This window comes from Ipomoea nil, unplaced genomic scaffold, assembly GCF_001879475.1.
Source record: "Ipomoea nil cultivar Tokyo-kokei standard unplaced genomic scaffold, Asagao_1.1 scaffold0188, whole genome shotgun sequence".
NCBI classification, from domain to species: domain Eukaryota; kingdom Viridiplantae; phylum Streptophyta; class Magnoliopsida; order Solanales; family Convolvulaceae; genus Ipomoea; species Ipomoea nil.
In genome coordinates, this window is record NW_017616616.1 from 1,645,667 (window position 1) to 1,664,942 (window position 19,276).

General features: G+C 34.0%; 1 protein-coding gene across 1 annotated transcript; it reads left to right on the forward strand.

Annotated features, from left to right (window-relative positions):
* Positions 1-630: 630 nt before the first annotated feature.
* Positions 631-12,765, forward strand: LOC109181510 (clustered mitochondria protein-like). Its single transcript, XM_019331316.1, has 29 exons — positions 631-789; positions 1,213-1,426; positions 2,342-2,403; positions 2,730-2,919; positions 3,004-3,144; positions 3,270-3,426; positions 3,533-3,726; positions 3,827-3,928; positions 4,365-4,500; positions 4,634-4,762; positions 5,189-5,585; positions 6,037-6,141; positions 6,639-6,757; positions 7,008-7,116; positions 7,233-7,370; positions 7,748-7,876; positions 7,961-8,131; positions 8,297-8,383; positions 8,523-8,657; positions 8,889-9,032; positions 9,237-9,305; positions 9,450-9,608; positions 9,748-9,804; positions 9,908-9,948; positions 10,281-10,400; positions 10,956-11,265; positions 11,360-11,467; positions 11,815-11,886; positions 12,008-12,765. Exons 2-29 carry the CDS (start codon positions 1,222-1,224, stop codon positions 12,449-12,451), a joined length of 4,230 nt encoding a protein of 1,409 aa, XP_019186861.1. The 5' UTR covers positions 631-789; positions 1,213-1,221; the 3' UTR covers positions 12,452-12,765.
* The last annotated feature ends 6,511 nt before the right edge of the window (positions 12,766-19,276 follow it).

Below are 19,276 nucleotides of genomic sequence, written 5' to 3' on the forward strand. Positions count from 1 at the left end.
GGCAATACTGCTTCTTACTTTTCCAAGATATAAGATTACCACGAATGAGTACACAATAACCTGAAGTAGAGCGCATGTCAAATGAACAACCGGCCCAATCTACATCATAATACCCAACAACGTGACCATATCCTCAATCTTCATATAATAAACCTTGCCCTGGTGCTCTCTTGATATACCTTAGAACCCGAACATTAGCATCCCAATGAGTATCACAAGAGTTCTCAATAAACTGACTCAATAGGCTAACTTCAAAAGAGATACCTAGTTGTGTAATTGTGAGATAATTCAATTTTTCAATTAATCTCCTATATCGTTCTCGATCAAGTAATGACTTCCCTTGTCATGGTATACGTTTAATATTCAGATCCATTAGATTATCCACATATCACCAATTCTGTATATATAGTTCAAATTATGCACAACATAACACCGTTAACGACAATTAAAAATGATTTTTAAAAAAAGTCAAACGTAAAAACGACGTCGTTTTTGCACCACGGTTGCACAGCATAACGCTCCGACAATAATGATTGCCCGGAAGGGGCCTTGATCCAACATGCTCACTTGGGCTGCACTTTCATAGGCCCAATCCATACCCGCTGCAAAAAGGGCCGACCTGAACCCGCGATACACTCTGCCTTGTTTCATTCGAGTATTCACGGTTTCACGGCCTTCCCTTCGACACAGACGGCCGGAACTCCATTTCTACCTTCAACTACTCTCCAGTGTCTGCCCTACACTAAACCTTCGTTCTCTGCCCCACCCCTCTTCAATTTGCGATAACAGGTATCCCAAGCTCGTTCCTTTGCTCTTTGTGCTACCGTGTGAAGTTTGTTTAGTTCACTTCATTTCTTATATATCGGGCTATCATGTTTTGATCTTTCTGCTTGCTTCAATATTGAAAGCTACTGGAAACTTGTAAAAGGGGCGCATGGGTGTTTAGCAAAGTTGGGTTTGTAATTTTCCTTCGGTTAGTTTCATTAGAAATGCAGAAGAAGTGGGATATGTTAAATAAGCAATCTCTGTTTTTTTTTTTTTTTTGTTTTTGTTTCCATTTTGCTTAGTTTTTAATGTTTTGTTTAGCTTTCTGTGGCGTTCTAGCAGCAAGTAAATGCTAGTAGCACATCTTATCCAATGCCTCAATCAGTTCAGAAAGATAAGCAGAAATGCAAGGTGAATTGATTACTTGTGGTGCATTTTTTTATGCAGGGGTTGGAGATGGCTGGAAAATCGAACAAAGGGAAGAATAGGAAAGGACAAAATGCCACCAGTACTACTGAGAATGCAGTGTCATCTGATGCTCCTGTGAGTGATTCTGTAAGTTCAGAGGCAAATGGAAATGCAGAATTGGGGACATCAACTGATATGAAGGCTGAAATCAAAGAGTCTTCGAATGAGGCTCAAGGGAACCAGCCAAAGCAAGGTGAAGTTATCGATTGTGTCTTTTTTTTTCGGTAGTAACAATCCCGTCTCTTATTTTAGAGCTCAAATTGGTGTCACTGCTTCAATGTGTGTTGGTTAAAGAACTAAGGAATTTATACATAACTATATTTCCCAAAAATGAAGTGTCCACCCGAATCTAGTCCAGGACCTTTAATTAAATATTTGCTACTTATTCAGCACTTCATGATTATATTTATTCTAAATGTGTAGTATGCAAGTTTCCAGCTTGAAATGCTTTGTTTTGGTGTGTACACATATTTTTTTTAATGTGCTTGTGCAAGATCAGGGATATTATTTGCACATTCCCCTACTAGACTCACCACAAGTCCACAACAATGCTTTTGCTTCTATTTGATTGAAGTTGATGGATCTGTTAGATGGGCTATTATTTAGCATATGGGTTGCATCATTTGGGTGAAACAATCATTTTATACCTTAGTGCCTATTCATTTCCATATGTAATTCCTTTCCCTAGGATGATGGGTGACCACAAGTGTATTTGGTTCAAATGTGTTTTGATGTTAGTATTTGCGCTAATAATTTCATTTTGTTTCTCCCGCCTCAAAAGGAAAGCTTCATTATTAATGGAGGTTAAATATCTTACTTAAAGAATGACAGTGCATTGTTGCTATACTACCCTTGTTCACATGATATCCTTCAAAAAACTACAGTATAACTATTTTTTATTTATAAATCTTTGGTGATTTAATTTGTCCTAATCTTCATTGGAAATTCATGTGTTTCCAACCTTAATGGGAAATGGTTCACTTTCCCTTATTATTGTCCCCGTTATTTAATTCACAGACATATTATGTTAACCTTGACTTTCTTTGTATTATTCATGGAAACAATATAATTTATATGAATATATCTGACAATAGCTCTTCTATATCAGGTGATATGCATCTATATCCAGTTACTGTTAAAACTCAAGGGGGTGAGAAGCTAGAGCTTCAAGTAAGACAATATTATCATTAATTTGTAATCTGTCATGAGCTTGTTTATTGCCTATTTTACCTTGCAGCTTGAAAATTTTGATGTCTTTCTTTTGAGCCCTTTGAAATTATTTGTAAATCCTATTTACATGGTGTATATTAAAAGTCACTAAATATGTCCTATTACCTTTATTTTCTATGCTGGTTTTCTCATGACCCAAAAAGGAAGAAAACTGGGTTCATTTTACAGCGAAAGCTAGAAATTGTTTTTCTTTTTCTTTTTCTTTTTTTTTTTCAAGTGATTTAACATCAGTGTTTGTCAATGTTTTGATGGGCTTGTGATTGCAGCTGAGTCCTGGGGATTCTGTTATGGATGTGAAGCAGTTTCTTCTTGATGCTCCAGAGACATGTTTCTTTACTTGTTATGACCTGTTATTGCACACAAAGGATGGATCAAATTATCATCTAGAGGATTATAATGAAATTTCTGAGGTAGCTGATATCACCTCTGGAAACTGCTCCCTAGAGATGATTCCTGGTATGTCTGTCTTATGCTTAGCCTGCATTAGTGCTAGAATTTGCAGGCTAAATAACATTGTGGTTATTGCTTGTTTGCTTGCAGCATTATATGATGATCGATCTATTAGGGCTCATGTTCACCGTACTCGAGAATTGTTATCTCTTTCCAGTTTGCATTCCTCACTCTCAACATCACTTGCACTACAACATGAATCAGGGCAACCAACAGCTGCCAAATCTGGAGGTTTGTTATTCAAGTCAAGCTTACCTTCATTCTCCTTTCCTTGTTAGTGGTTTCTTTATTCATCATATTTAAAATCTACTGTATGATTCTGGTAATAATATTTTTTTTGGATGTTTATTGTGTAGAGCCAATCAAAGCTGATATACCAGAACTCGATAATATGGGTTTTGTGGACAATATTTCCAGTTCGCTCTCCAATTTGTTATCAACAATTTTTAAGGAGGTGAAATGTGTGGAGAGTATTGTGTTCTCCTCATTTAATCCTCCTCCCAGCTACAGAAGGTATTATTATTATTATTATTTTCAAGTAATATGTGTAATCATATCCAATATTTTGCTTGTTGAATGTTATCAATAACATTGTGAGTGCTGTTTTTATTGCATTCAGGCTTGCTGGAGATTTGATTTATTTGGATGTAGTAAGCCTTGAGGGAAACAAATATTCTATTACAGGAACAACTAAAAACTTCTATGTTAATTCAAGCACTGCAAATGTTCTTGATCCAAGACCAAGTAAAACTGGCTCCGAAGCAACAACTCTAATTGGACTTCTGCAAAAGATTAGCACAAAGTTTAAGAAAGGTATCAAATACATGGTTAGAAGCAGTTATTGTTTATTTGAGCTTCTGAATCTATGGATTGCTTTATGTAATTATAAATCACTCTCTTTTCTTTATTAAAGCCTTTCGAGAAATATTGGAGCAGAAGGCCTCTGCACATCCTTTTGAAAATGTTCAATCTCTACTGTCCCCAAATTCATGGCTTGGCTCCTACCCCATTCCTGGTAACTGCTTTTCATTAGTTATTATCATGCTAGCAGAACAATTCTTTTATAAGTTTTCTTTTTCATGCTCATATTTGAAATGGGATGCTCATGGCCAGTTGGCCATTGGGACACCGAATGCTTTGCTAGACTTTACCAGGCACTAATAATACGGATGTTGGATTGAACTCCTTGCTTCTTTCTGATTTTAAAAGATTTTGGTCCATAGACTTCATCGGATTAAGATTTTAGGTGCTTTTTGTATCCTCCCAGAAAATCTAATAAGTTCTCTATTTGTTGTCCATAATCAATGCATGTAGCACTTGCTTCTCCAAACACTCTGATTCATTGTCTACTATTGATTTTTTTCTTTCTTTCTTTTTTGGGTTGCATATGGAAGAAGTGCACTATATTTATCAGTTTGGTATTAAGTATTAACTTGTATTTCTGGCATCAGATCACAAACGTGATTCAGCTAGGGCAGAGAATGCTTTAACACTTTCTTTTGGAAGTGAGCTGATTGGGATGCAAAGAGATTGGAATGAAGAATTGCAATCCTGTCGGGAATTTCCGCATGGGTCACCACAGGAAAGGTACATTGGTACCTCTTATGCTGCCAGTATAGATCCTAGTTTTTCTCTATGTGAATTTGATGCTCTCTATTTGTGAATAACGGTGTTCATGCAGTTTTCACTTTCTTATATCACTCGTAACAATTATTTCCAGGATCTTGCGAGATAGGGCCCTTTACAAAGTCACTTCTGACTTTGTAGATGCTGCAACTAGTGGTGCTATTGGAGTCATCAGCAGATGTATACCACCAATCAACCCAACTGATCCAGAGTGCTTTCATATGTCAGTCACTTCAATAGAACTCCAAGCAATTGCTATATTCTACATTACAGTGTGCATTGCCTCTTGTTTTAATTATTTTTGTCATGATATCATTATTACAGTTCCGGTGCTACTGCAAACCATTCCATTAAATTTTTCTCTGAAGTGAATAGCTAGCTCTTTGATTTTCCTTTGTGTGAATTTTTGGTTCCACTTTTATACTGCTCATCAATTTTCAATATCTGTATGTGCCCTCTAAACCTCTAGCTATGCACTCTTGGCCACCCAATATCCGTATGCCCAACATGAGGAATAAAGATGACATGCTGTATTATTTAATTTTATTTTTAAGTCAAATTATTGACAAGCTGTGATTTGGTATTATAAATGCCTCACCTTTGCAAAGTTGCATACAGTGTTCCTCATATTTGTTTTCATGTTTTCTAGGTATGTCCACAACAACATATTCTTCAGCTTTGCTGTTGATGCGGACCTTGAACAATTGTCCAGGAGGAAGACCCCTGATTCTCATTCAGAAGTTGAGAGCACGGGCCCACTTCAGCTGTCATCTGAGAAGGTACCGAACAATTTGCCACACGGTGCTTCTGAGGTTTCAAATGTGGAGAAACCCACTGCTTCTAGCTCAGAACATGTGAATGGCACGTTGGATTCAGCCCTTGGAGGACCTGCTGAGAATCAGTTGGCTGAAAGTGAACAAGCCACATATGCAAGTGCAAACAATGACCTGAAAGGCACAAAGGCATATCAGGAAGCTGATGTCCCTGGGTTATACAATCTTGCAATGGCCATAATTGATTACAGAGGTCACAGAGTTGTAGCACAGGTGCCCAACAAACTTGTGGTGTTCCCTTCACATTTAGTGCAATATAGTGATTAATTAGTGCCTTATTAATACACACGTATTTCGACTTGGGGTTTGCATAGGTCAATTAGCAAGACTAGTTTGCCCAAACATGAACCTCTCCCACTGCTAACCCAAAAGGATAAAAACAACAAATGTCTAATGAAATGTTGCATTGCAGCCTCCTCATGTGCAAAATTTTCAGCTGTTAGTGAGGATCTGTTCTGCATCATATCTGTACACATTAAATCTTTGTATTTCCTATTCCCAATGCCTCATTAAGTGTATTTGTATTAGGAGCTCAAAATCTACATGCCCAACACTATACACTTGTTTAAATTTTAGATTGTGTGTAATGTATTTCTTCTTCCATTGTATGTCAGTTGGTACTTTTAGTCCTTATAATCATCATTATTCTGTTACTTGCTTACAGAGTGTTTTACCTGGCATCCTTCAAGGTGATAAATCAGACTCCCTTTTGTATGGTTCTGTTGATAATGGGAAGAAAATATGCTGGAATAAAGACTTTCATTCCAAGGTAGGTTTCTTTTGATGTAATTTGTGTTCCTTTTTGGTTGTGGGATTTCTATCTGCTAAGAAGCAATGCCCATCCATGGTGAAAATTGTTTCTTTTATTATGATGTATGAAAGAACCCCATAAAGCAATCAGTTTTTGTTCCAGTAATTTCATGCGATCCTTGCAGAGACTGTGTATGTCCAGCGGATTTCACTGTTATTATGCTTTCTATCTTCCTATTTAAGAAGAAGAATACTGAAATGAGGTTTTGCACTTCTTATATTATGTTTGTTTGGTTTTGAAATTTGATAAGCAAGATTGTTTTACAGAATGAATTTCCTGATTCCAATGCTTCCAGCTTCTTCTGTCTGCTTTTGGATCTATAATGTCGAGTCAAAAATTATTTTTTCTCAGCTTTATTTCAATAATATCTTAAATTTTGAGATATTCCTTTTTACTATACAGACTACCTGTTTGTTGGTTCAATTAATATTTTTAATCCTTTTGACTATCAACAGGTAGTTGAAGCTGCAAAGCGTCTGCACTTGAAGTTACATGCTGTCTATGATGGATCTGGGAATATTTTTGAGTTGGCTGCACCGGTGGAGTGCAAGGGTATTGTTGGCAGTGATGACAGGTAACTGGTTTAAGCTGCCTTGTTCTGATAGAAGGGAAAAGGTCTGATCTTTCTTATTATGGAAGTTTATTTTATTATTCAAGGTGAAATATTTTTCTGACTTCTAAAAGTATCTTCAAGATGAAACTGTATTTGGATTTGACTTCTAAAATTTTCAAGCTTGAATTCACATGATTGGGCTGATACAGTTTGTTTAGGCAACAATAACTTTATGAGTTTAGACATTAATTTTTCTTACACTGGCAACCAGGCATTATATATTGGACCTGATGAGAGTCACGCCTCGTGATGCCAATTATAGCGGTCCAGGTTCCAGATTTTGTATTTTGAGACCTGAATTGATAACTGCATTTTGCCAAGTTAGTATTCTTTCAATTGTCAGCACTTGTTCCTTAAATATTTTGAAAATTTCCAATCTTATCCTCTTATTTATTTCTTGATGTCTTTATTTATTTGTTATTTTTTACTTAAACAGGTTGAAGCAGCAGATAGGTCAAAATCAAAGTGCAAGGCTGAGGGAGAGGTTCAAGAGACTGGTGATTCTTCAAATGCAAGTAATACTGATGAACTGCCCAAAACTGAGGATAATGCCATGAGCCAGGTTGACACACAGGTAATTTATTTTTTTCCTTCTAAAGTATTTATCTGGATTTTGGACTTCTGCTGCTGTGGATATTACACTTTACTGTAATTTTTTACTGTTATTATGATAATAATTTTAAAAAATTTATATGCAACATCATTCTTTAATTTGTTTCGAGCTGTTTGTGTATATGCCTAAATTTGTGGTAATCTCTGTATGGGATTGGATCTTGGGGTCTGCCTGTACTTTGTGCACTTGTCATAGTTATCAGATAATAATATTGTCTTTGATTGCAAAGTTGAGACAAAAATTTGAAAGCTGAAGTTTTCTGCATTTGGTATCTGTTTTAGCTTAACCAGGTGCTGCCTCTTGTGCCCAGTTATTTGAACTATTCTTGTTCTGTACAGGAAAAAATAAATGAAAATAATGATGCCAAAGAATGCTGTTCTCAGTCAGAGAGCAAAGATGATATCCGTGAGGAGATACTTTTTAATCCTAATGTCTTCACTGAGTTCAAGTTGGCTGGGAATAAAGAGGCATGGCTTTTGCATACTTTTATCTCCTTCAGTCACATAATTGTGTGATTCGGAATTCATTGTGCAATTCACTAACTTGACCAGGACATAGCTGCTGATGAAGAACATGTGAAGAAAGTGGGTTTGTATCTTAAAGATGTTGTGCTTCCAAAATTTATAAATGACCTCTGCACACTTGAAGTCTCACCCATGGATGGGCAGACATTAACTGAAGCACTTCATGCCCATGGGATTAATTTACGTTATCTTGGAAAAGTAAGAAGCTTTTTATGAATGTTTTTTCTTTTAATTATCTTAGAAAAGTAAGAATCCCCTGATGTTATTAATTTCTTATTATTAGTATTGTTATTATTGCTACCACTAAAGAATAATTACCTCTCTTCCTCCCAAATTTATTCAATATGGTTTATTCTCCTCCAGGTTGCTGAGGGAACTAGGCATTTGCCTCATTTATGGGACCTTTGCTCTAATGAAGTTATTGTTAGGTCAGCAAAACACATTTTCAAGGTGATTTACTAGTTTGAATCTCTTATTTTCATATTGAACTTCAGAGAGAACTGTGTTCTTTGTACTATCCCTTCGTTATTATTTGTTTCATTGTTTTTGGATTCATTATCACTTATTAACAGATCTGTTGAACTTGCAGGACATCATAAGAGATTCAGAAGACCATGACCTTGGAAGTGCCATCTCACATTTTTTGAACTGCTTCTTTGGAAACATCCAATCTGTGTCTAGCAAAGTTGGAACAAATTCTGTGCATTCTAAAAATCAAAAGAAGGTAAAAATGTTATTCTTGGCTCCTTTATGCTTTCTTTTGTTCTGAGCTCAGGTGATTTGGTAATTACAATATTATATTGGGCTGTTTGCCTTATAGAGAGGTATACATTCTATTAAATTTTAATCACATGCCTTTTCTGGTGTGTACAAGCATGGAAATGCTGGAAATTTCAAGAGTTTTATCTAAACATGTTATCATAAGCTGTACTAAAAGACTAAACAAATTCTGCAGGAACATTCTTCAGGAAAATTTTCCAAAGGACTGGCAAAGAAGAAAAGTGCGGCATCTGCAAGAAAGAAGCAATCTTCATATATGAATGTCACATCTGATAGTTTGTGGTCCGACATCAAAGAATTTTCAAAACTCAAATACCAGGTATCAAGTAATTCGAAATTTTCCTCTATTACTTTGTGTATACCATCTTGTATCCCCACCACTTTGAGACTAATCCAGATTCAGCTTGGGTCATGCTCGCAAAGTTTGACTCTTACACTTTGGGGGAAAGCCTAACTACCCTAAGCTGCTGGGCTGTTGTCTATAACTTTAATTTGTAATAGGATTCTAATTGCTTTCTTTCAGTTTGATTTGCCTGATGATGCAAGGATTCGGGTAAAGAAAATTCAAGTTTTACGCAATCTTTGCCTCAAGGTAACTCATGATTATCTCATTAACTGTTCATCTGAATTGTGTTTCTTATTGCTATTTAACGTTGCACTTCTATCAATGGATAAGACAACCGTGGTTAATATTTTGTATCGCTTATGCTTCTATTGACTGCGTATTCTTTGACAGGTTGGAGCAACCATTGCAGCTCGAAAATATGATCTTGATGCTGTCACACCTTTTCAAGCAACTGATGTTTTGAATCTTCAACCGGTGGTGAAGCATTCTATCCCCATCAGTTCAGAAGCCAAGGATCTGGTGGAAACAGGAAAAGCTCAATTAGCTGAGGTATAAACGGTTCTAAGCAACATTATGTAGTGTGATTTTCATGTTTCAAAAGGAAATGAAATACATGAGAGTTGTAGGAAAAATAATTTAGTGGAGATTAATGTATTATATTCTTAAGATCTTTGTTATTTATTTTCAGGGGTTGCTTAATGAAGCCTATGCGTTATTTTTTGAAGCATTCACAATACTTCAGCAGGTAAAGTTGTTAACTGATTGAGTATTCTGTATCTTACATTTTCATTGTGATTAAGTTCTTTATCAATTAGCACCAATTATCCTTGTTTTTTTACAACATGCAGGTTACTGGTCCAATGCATAGGGAAGTTGCCAACTGTTGTCGGTAATTGCTATTTGCTTAACCAACTCATTTTTCTAGCATCACAGTTTTTTTTTTTTTTTTTTTTTTTTTTTTTTTTTTTTTTTTTTTTTTTAAACCTCATTTTGTTCTAAAGATTTTTGTTTTGACTTTGAAACGAATTACCCATATATGCCTGGGAAGGACCTAATTTCCTTAAGGGGAGAGCATTGTTATTCTTGATTCTTAAAATGAATATATCTACATGTTTTTTTTTTTTTCTGGTTTTTCTTTTAATTTTCAATTTACTTATGCATTTTTGTGTGTCCCCCACTCCCCACACCCCACACCCCAACCCCATCATTCTTGCATATCAGGTATCTTGCTATGGTTCTGTATCACGCCGGTGATATGGCAGGAGCAATAGTGCAACAGCATAAGGAACTCATCATTAATGAACGCTGCCTTGGACTGGACCACCCCGACACCGCTCACAGGCAATAGCCCTTTGCCTCTGAACTTCATATTTTCTTGCTGTTTTTTATTCGTGTTACCTATTGAATACAATGCATTATGCATTAAGGGTCTACTTGGAAAGCAGGAAAATGACTTCTGGAAAATGTTTGGTTCCAGAAAACATTTTCTTTTCCCGTGTTTGGTTGCATTTTGGAAAACTTGGTGTGTTTGGTTTATTTTTTGGAAAATGAGTAGAATTGTATAATTAAACATTTTGGCGGACGTCATTTTCCGACAAAATGGCTTTATATTCTCCAGTCAAGTTTCCGTCGACTGGATTTTCCTGTTACATCCAAACACTGAAAGCTCGGAAAACATTTTTCAGAAGTCATTTTCCAGGTTTCCAAACGGACCCTAAGATGCGTTGAAGGCCACAACATTCTGCATATCTGCCTATTAAGATTATGTTATAGCTGTGCTTGATTGTACTCGATATGTTGTGTTGTAGAGGCTATGATTAGATCGGCTTGGGATCCGAGTATAATAGCGTTAATACTTGTCTTGGCTGATCATTTTGTTACTATTTGTGACTGCAGCTATGGAAATATGGCTCTTTTCTACCACGGGCTCAACCAAACAGAACTTGCATTGCGCCACATGTCAAGGGCGTTACTTCTGCTTGGGTTGTCTTCCGGTCCCGATCATCCTGATGTTGCTGCAACTTTTATAAACGTTGCGATGATGTACCAAGATATTGGGAAGATGGATACCGCTCTTCGGTACCTGCAAGAAGCCTTGAAAAAGAATGAGAGACTCCTAGGAGAAGATCATATTCAAACTGCGGTCTGCTATCATGCCCTGGCAATTGCCTTTAATTGCATGGGTGCTTATAAGTTGTCCCACCAGGTACATTTTTGAGTTTGTGATTTTTATCCGTGTTTCAGAAATACTTTAGGATTATAATGAGTTTCGGAAAACAAAAAATCCGTTTCGTGAACAGCATGAAAAGAAGACGTATGATATTTTAGCAAAACAACTTGGAGAGGAGGATTCGAGGACAAAGGACTCTCAGAATTGGATGAACACATTTAAGATGCGCGAGTTGCAGGTATATAGCTTCCGTTCACTTATCAAATATCCTTTGTTAAGAGTCCCACATTGATAAAATAAGAGAGAACATATGGGTTTATAAGGCCATGGGTTAGGTTAGACTAGCTAATTGGTTGGATTCAATCTTTTAGTGTGGATTGGCCCATGTGCATTATAGTCCAGTTGAGTGACCTTGGCCCTCTTCAATTAGAATTTACGGTCCTGTTGTCTTCTAATTGGTTGGATTCAATCTTTTAGTGTGGATTGGCCCATGTGCATTATAGTCCAGTTGAGTGACCTTGGCCCTTCCTCTTCAATTAGAATTTACGGTCTGTTGTCTTTATATGTTTATGCCTTTTTCACCAGATGAATGCTCAAAAGCAGCGGGGTCAAGCTTTGAACACAGCTTCAGCTCACAAGGCTTACGACATTTTGAAGGTATTTTTCATTGAAATGTTTCACACGTGAATTTTCCCTATGCTGTTTAGTCCTCTCTAGGGCGATTTTTCATTTTGTTCCTTGCAAATTTTTAGCCCGAAACTTTTGAATTGATATACAGGCCAATCCTAGTCTATTGCATGCGTTTCAAGCCGCCACTGGTTCTGCTGGGTTTGGTGGTGTGAATCAATCTCTAAACGCTGCCATGGTGGGTGACGCCTTGCCCCGAGGAAGGGGAGTTGACGAAAGAGCTGCCCGAGCAGCTGCAGAAGTACGGAAGAAAGCTGCTGCAAGGGGTCTTCTACTACGGCCTAATGCTGGTCCCGTGCAGGGTCTGCCCCCGCTATCTCAAATACTAAACGTAATAAACTCGGGGATAACACCCGATGCTGTAAACAAAGCTGAAAGTGATGAAGCAAATAAAGAAGCGAGCGGGGACTCAGATGCTCAAGGTGACAAGCCCAAACCCGAGCAGCAGCCAGATGAGGCTCCCGTTGGATTAGGCAGTGGATTGGCATCGCTCAATGCAAAGAAGCAGAAGTCGAAATCCAAGGCCACATCCTGAAACGTGAGTTAAGAAATCTCGAGCAGTAGCTACAAAATTGCTTTGTATTGCGACACATGATGTTTGGGATCCAATCCATCATGCACCCCTGCCTGCGATTGTGTTAGATACATCCCCAATAATAAGTTGCATCAGATTGTGCTTGTAACTTTACAAGTTGTTCTGAGTAGAAATATGCACTAGTCAGGTGGTGGCAGATTTTTTTATTTTTTATTTTTCGGTTTTAATGTTTCTGCATGTTGTCTGTAAAATTTTGATGCCCTCTTTTCAAGAGTGCAATTTAAAGGTGACTTTATTTCTGACTCTCAGTGTTTGCTATTCCTTCAACTTTACATTTTTATTGTTTGGATTTTGTACCGCACAGGTTCCGACTCCAGCGGTCGAGCGGTATGACTGTAGTCCTCCAAATTGGAGGTCACAGGTTTGAACCAAGTGGAGATCGCAAATTATGTTGTGGACTCGTGTTCACAATGCATTATGGACACGAGTCCAAAACGATGCCGTTTTAAGAGAAAATGCGGCCTTTCAGTTAAAAAAAAAAATTAATTTTGTCTCGACGTTATTCGTTTGTGGCATTATGAATGTACAGTTATGGAATTATGAATGTACAGATATGCAATTATGAATGTCAGTTATAGAATTATGAATGTAAGTTATGGAATTATGAACACATAACTCTGATATTAAGAACTTACAATTATGAATTTATAGTGATAAAATTATGAACATAGAGCTCTAAAATTGTGAACATAGTGTTTCGAAAATTTTGAATTTACAGTTATTGAATTATGATTGTACAATTATGCAATTATGAATGTATAGTTATGTAATTATGAACACAGAGCTATGACATTATGAACTTACAATTATGAACATGTAATGATAAAATTATGAACATATACTCCTATAACAAATTGGTCTGAAATTTTTTTTAAAAAAATGGAAGAGAACGGTGCCACTAACGGCACTGTTACCGTGTCCCAGCATGACGATTGAGTGGAGACAATAACTCTTTCATTGTAACCGTCTAACAGAGTTAATAGTATTTAAAAAAAATAAAAGAATTGAACTTATAGCTTTGTAATATGAAGTTTTTTTACATTGTAACTTGGCAATTATATAATTTAAATAATAACGACTCAAATATTATGGGGTCGTTTACTAACTTGGAAAAATGGAGGATTTTTCAGAAAAATAGAGAAATTGAAAATAAAAAAAATAAAAATTGGAGAAATTGTTTACTAAATTTCTTCTTCCAAATGCCTTTTCTATCTCCATTCTTCCTATTCTATATGAGTTTGGAGAAAAGAAATCTCGAGTTCTCCATTTGGAGGATTGGAAAAAACGCGCGTAAATAGTATATATTGAGCTCGAAGTCTAGTGTTCGAATCTTGGCTTGGGCGCATTCTTCTTTGTTTATTTTTATTACTTTTCCTCTTCTTTTATTTTTTTTTTATTCCTCTTCAATTTCTTTTCCTCTTCTTCTTTTTATTCTTCCTCTTCCGTTCCGTTTTAATTCCTCCACTTCTGTTGTTGTTGTTATTATTATTATTATTATTATTATTATTATTATTATTATTATTATTCCTCGTTGGCACTTCCTCTTCAGTTTTTTATTACTTCTATTATTATTATTATTATTATTATTATTATTCTTCCTCGATGGTTTGGCTCTTTCTCTTCAATTTTTATTGCTTTTATTATTATTATTACTAGTAATTCACTCGCGCGATGCACGGAAAAAATGATGTTATTATAAATATAAATAAAAAATAAAAAAATAAAAAATAAAAAAATAAAAAAAATTTAAATTGTTTAATATAATAATATTTTTGAGTTTTCATCGGTCAATTAATATTTTTTGTATGGTTAATATAATCGCTAATTATGTGTATTCAAATAAACTTATAGAGAGAATTTACATAATTACATTGATTTATTCTTAATTGTATTTCATCTATATTATAATTTTCACAATTTGAATAATAACTAAGATAATTATATTTAAAAAATAAATTTTAAATTTTGTATGAGTAAATTTAAAATAAATGTAATCCATTGTTATGAGGGTGAAAAAAATAACTATTTTATTTTTCAAATGTACGTTGTGCCTTTTTTATAGTAAAGGATGTTGTGGCTATTTTACAATAATAATAAGGATAGAGATAATAATTGTAATAATAATTACTCACCAAAATAATAATTGTAACATTAATTACGTCTCAGACCATATATCTTTATTATAGTTAAGATTATTATTATTATTATTATTATTATTATTATTATTATTATTGTTGTTGTTGTTGTTGTTGTTGTTATTGTTGTTGTTGTTATTATTATTATTGTTGTTGTTATTATCATTATTATTAACATTATCATCGCCATCATTATTATTGTCATTATTATCTCTGTTGTAAAAATGTACAAATGCTTATATGTAATGATTGTATTTAATTTAATGAAATTAAAAAATTAGAGAAATAAAAAACTAGAGGGATAGAGAATGAAAATTAGAAAATTGGAGAAATGAAAAATTGGAAGAATGAAGAAGAAAAATTGGAGAGATGGAAAAACAGAGAAATGAAGTAAACGGCCCTATATATTTGGTCTTTGATGGTATATATTGATAACCAATGTCGATTGACAGCACAAACTAAAATGGAAATGGGGAGTTCTATTCCCCACCACACCATTAAAGATTCAGTATGGTCAACATACATTCATACTGGCCCAAGAACTCTCTTCAATGAAAATGTTAAACCTCAAAAGAAGAGCCATGCATGCATGTTACAAAAGACATTGGCTTATAATAAAATGAATGCTTCCACTAGCTAGGAGTAAAGATGATATCAAGACGTGATGCAATAGGGGCGGTTACGAACCGAACATAAATGAAAAGAGGTCGTTTATGTTCGTGTTTGTGTTCGTTTGTTAAGATTTTTGAAAATCATATTCGTGTTCGTTTATTAGTATTGTTAATGTTCACGAACGTATTCATTAACATTAACGAAACACATTCACGAACATGTTTTTTAATATTTACAAACATTTTCATTCACGTTCATAAACATGTTCATGATCACACTTCGTTCGTGAATAAATATAATCTATATCCACGAAAAATAACCTAGAGATTAGTGAGAATCTCCTAATTAATTATCAATACTTTGTTCACGTGGTTTCTTTGTGTCCTCAAAGTTTTCCTTAGCCTCATTAATTATATAATATAATTAAATTCAATCATAAGCATATTGAACTTGTCCAAGACCCTATAGTAGTGACACCGAACAAAAGCTTTAGATTATTAGAATATCATAAATTTGATTCTTAATCATTTCATTTGTACCGTACCACAAAAGAAATCAAATCCACTTGGTCATTTATTTATTTATTTATTTATTAGGCATACCACTCTGATCCTACATGTAGAATTTGATTCTTGGGTTCAAAAATCAATTTTTTTTTTCCTTACGACCCTCACACCTTACAGGTATTGTGGAGTTAAATTATAGTGACTCAACAAGTTATCTCTTGGGTGGAAGGACTAGTGCATGATACATACAAGAAGTCACCCCCATAAGAGGATACAATATAATGAAATTTTTATACGACTGTCAATATTCAATCATGCATCTTTGAGTGCGATCTTTCACCCAAGAATAAAATTCTTTAACATAACACATTATTTACAAGATTTTAAGTTTCTAACATTACAATTACATTATCAGTCTGCTACCAACTACTATAAACTACTAGGTTAATTTGAATGTTTTCCAAAAAGCAAAATCAAAAAACAAAAAACAAAAAACAAAAATTTTTTTAAAAAAAAACACAAAAACAAAACAAAACAAAACAAAAATGAAACAAAATTATTTTAACACCCTTAAAAGAGTCATCCCATCCCGAAACAAGTTTGATCAAAACTCAACTGATTTAGTCTTACCTAACATATGCAATATACATGCACATTAAAATAATTTCTTCTTTAAAAAAAAAAAAAAACAAAATCGTTTGTAAGGTATTATAAAATAAATATTATTTCTCCAAATGAACTAATTGATTGTAAAACCACAATAACTTTTTTAATATGTGTTAAAATCAGCTAATTCAAAACTAATTAATGAATATAAAAAAAATAATATTATGTTTAGAGGTGAACATTAGGAATTACAATCAAAACCAACAAAAAAAATATATTATTTTTCTTGTAAATTTATCAGTCATTTTAATCAAGACAATAAATAAATAAATTTTTATCGTCAAATACGAGACGATCCGTCACGAATGACGCACTAACCTTCCGTTGTACTTAGCTCTTTCATCAATAGATGTTTGAAATTTGTATATAAAAAGAATGTAATATCGACTCCTTTAGAGAGAATAAAAATTTATTGATGCGCCCAAAATAGATGATTGAGTGAATGAAACACACACACACACACACACACACACACACACACACACACACACACACACACACACACACACACACACACACACATATATATATATATATATATATATATATATATATATATATATATCTTTTACTCATCGAACGGATCTACAATGTGGCAGCTTTATTATTTATAATATTGGAGTTTTTTTCATTTTAAATATTAATAGTGAGTAAGTGATTTATAATGTGATTTTTATTTGAACTATTATATCTAATTAATTATGTTTTATATTTTATTTTGAAAATTTTTATCGCATTTTAATGTATTTTTATTTTTATCCATAGTTAACAATATTTATGGTTTGGTCTTTAAGTATTTCGTTTTTTTTTTTTTTTTAATATCTTATTAGTTTTAATCTTTCGCCCAGTAAAGAAAATTTCTGAATCCGCCCCTAATCGCACAAGATTTTCGTGATTTAGCTCTTTTATTTGACTCTTGTGTGAATCAGTCTCACAAAAAATAATAAAATAGGAGGATACATATAGATATTATATATAGATTATATAGAAAGAAAAAAAAAATACACCCACACTTTGAACATGCCCTAAAATGGTGATTGAGTGCGGGTGGAGGTTGTTCTCCCTAACCCCCTCTTGATTACCATTAGGTTTCAAATAAAAATTATATACATAGTCGCTTAGGTAAAAATTTAGATGGTGCTTTATTTGGCTCGACAAAATAATTTAAAAAATTAAAAAAGAGGCAATCATCATAACTATTTCTGTCACCATGCAACGAAAAGGAAGAGGGTACGTGGGGAACAACCATGGTAACTATCTCTTTTGTCACATTTCTAGAGCTTAAACTCGAGACTTCTACTTAAACGGGAAGAGATTCACGTTATTTCATTCACACTTTAAGTACCAAAAAAACTCTCCAAACATTTATATATATATATATATATATATATATATATATATATATATATATATATATATATATATGTGTGTGTGTGTGTGTGTGTGTGTGTGTGTGTGTGTGTGTGTGGCAGATGCAAGTGGGATATTATATTTAATACAAGCTGACTCTATGTTCACACTAGAATCTCATATTATATGGTCAAGCTGATTTTGTGGTCATTAGAAACTTTAGGGTTCAAGAAATCTTTTTTCAAAGGTTCTTTTCTCATTATGCTTATTTTATTATATTCCCTTCCCTTTCACCTTCAAGATTTTTTTTGGAAACTTCACCTTCAAGATTATGTATTCGATTTGTTTTTTTTTTTTTTTGTTTTTGTTTTTGTTTTTTTATTACTTTTTTGATATATTTGATTAAATACATGGTGGTAAATTTTGAATTTAAGCTCGACAATTATATTAAATTAAAATAAGTGTAATTTATTATTGAGTTACATTCAAAACACTATATAGTACTCCGTAATAATTAAAAGTGCCAAAATCATTGAAAGTAAATATGTGTGCACCAACCACACTCCATGTGTATCATAGAAAACAGTTTTCCTATTATTAAGTTTTCAATCCAAATTCTTCATCCCCATCTCCCTTCTGATAAAATCCAATCGCACATTACAGCTATCAACAAGTGGACTATTAAATTTACTTTAGATTAATTGACCAGCTAAAGTGTTATCGGGTAGGCTATCTAGCCAGGAAGAGTTTGCTCGGCCTAATGATACATGGGAAGTAGGGAACATAGAAAGGGCAGCTGGTTTTGCTTAATCATATTGTATAGTAGGTTTAGAGCCACTGGTTTCACTGGGATGGAATTTCACGGGGCCTTTCATCAAAACCTCCCCAACATTTAGGGACCATTAAGTACACACTTTCGCACTTTAATCACAAAACTCACACACCTTAAGCACAAAACCCACGCACATTAAGCACAAAACTCATGCACTTTAAAGTTTTAACAACAACTCATACAACAACTCACATTAAGTAGACACGCAATTTAAGCACAAAACTCACGCACCATAGGCACAAGACTCACACACCTTAAGTACAAAACTCATGTACATTAACATTATACACTCACGCACATTAAGTACAAATCGCAGGCACATTAAGTACAAAACTCACGCACATTAATCAATCACACATTAATCATTAGTGATTTATTGTGTGTTTTAGTTATTTATTTACATTTTTTTTGAAACGAACCTACATTTTTAAGATAGTACATTTGCTAGTTTAAATGATTAGTTTTGAAATTGACAAAAATTAATATTGATTATTTAATTCGTCTTGGTGTGGATAGTGGATATAATCTCCAGTCATAATTGATCTTTCATATATATATATATATATATATATATATATATATATATATATGCACAGAATTTAAAGCTAATCCAAATGCTTTAAACTACCCGAAAGGGCCCAAATTTATATATAATCCCTTAAAT

Coding starts and splice junctions, on each gene's coding strand:
- LOC109181510 (XM_019331316.1), top strand. CDS start 1,222: ATGGCTGGAAAATCGAACAAAGGGAAGAATAGGAAAGGACAAAATGCC. Junction 2,404..2,729: donor GTGAGAAGCTAGAGCTTCAA/GTAAGACAATAT, acceptor TTGTGATTGCAG/CTGAGTCCTGGGGATTCTGT. Junction 3,145..3,269: donor AACAGCTGCCAAATCTGGAG/GTTTGTTATTCA, acceptor TTTATTGTGTAG/AGCCAATCAAAGCTGATATA.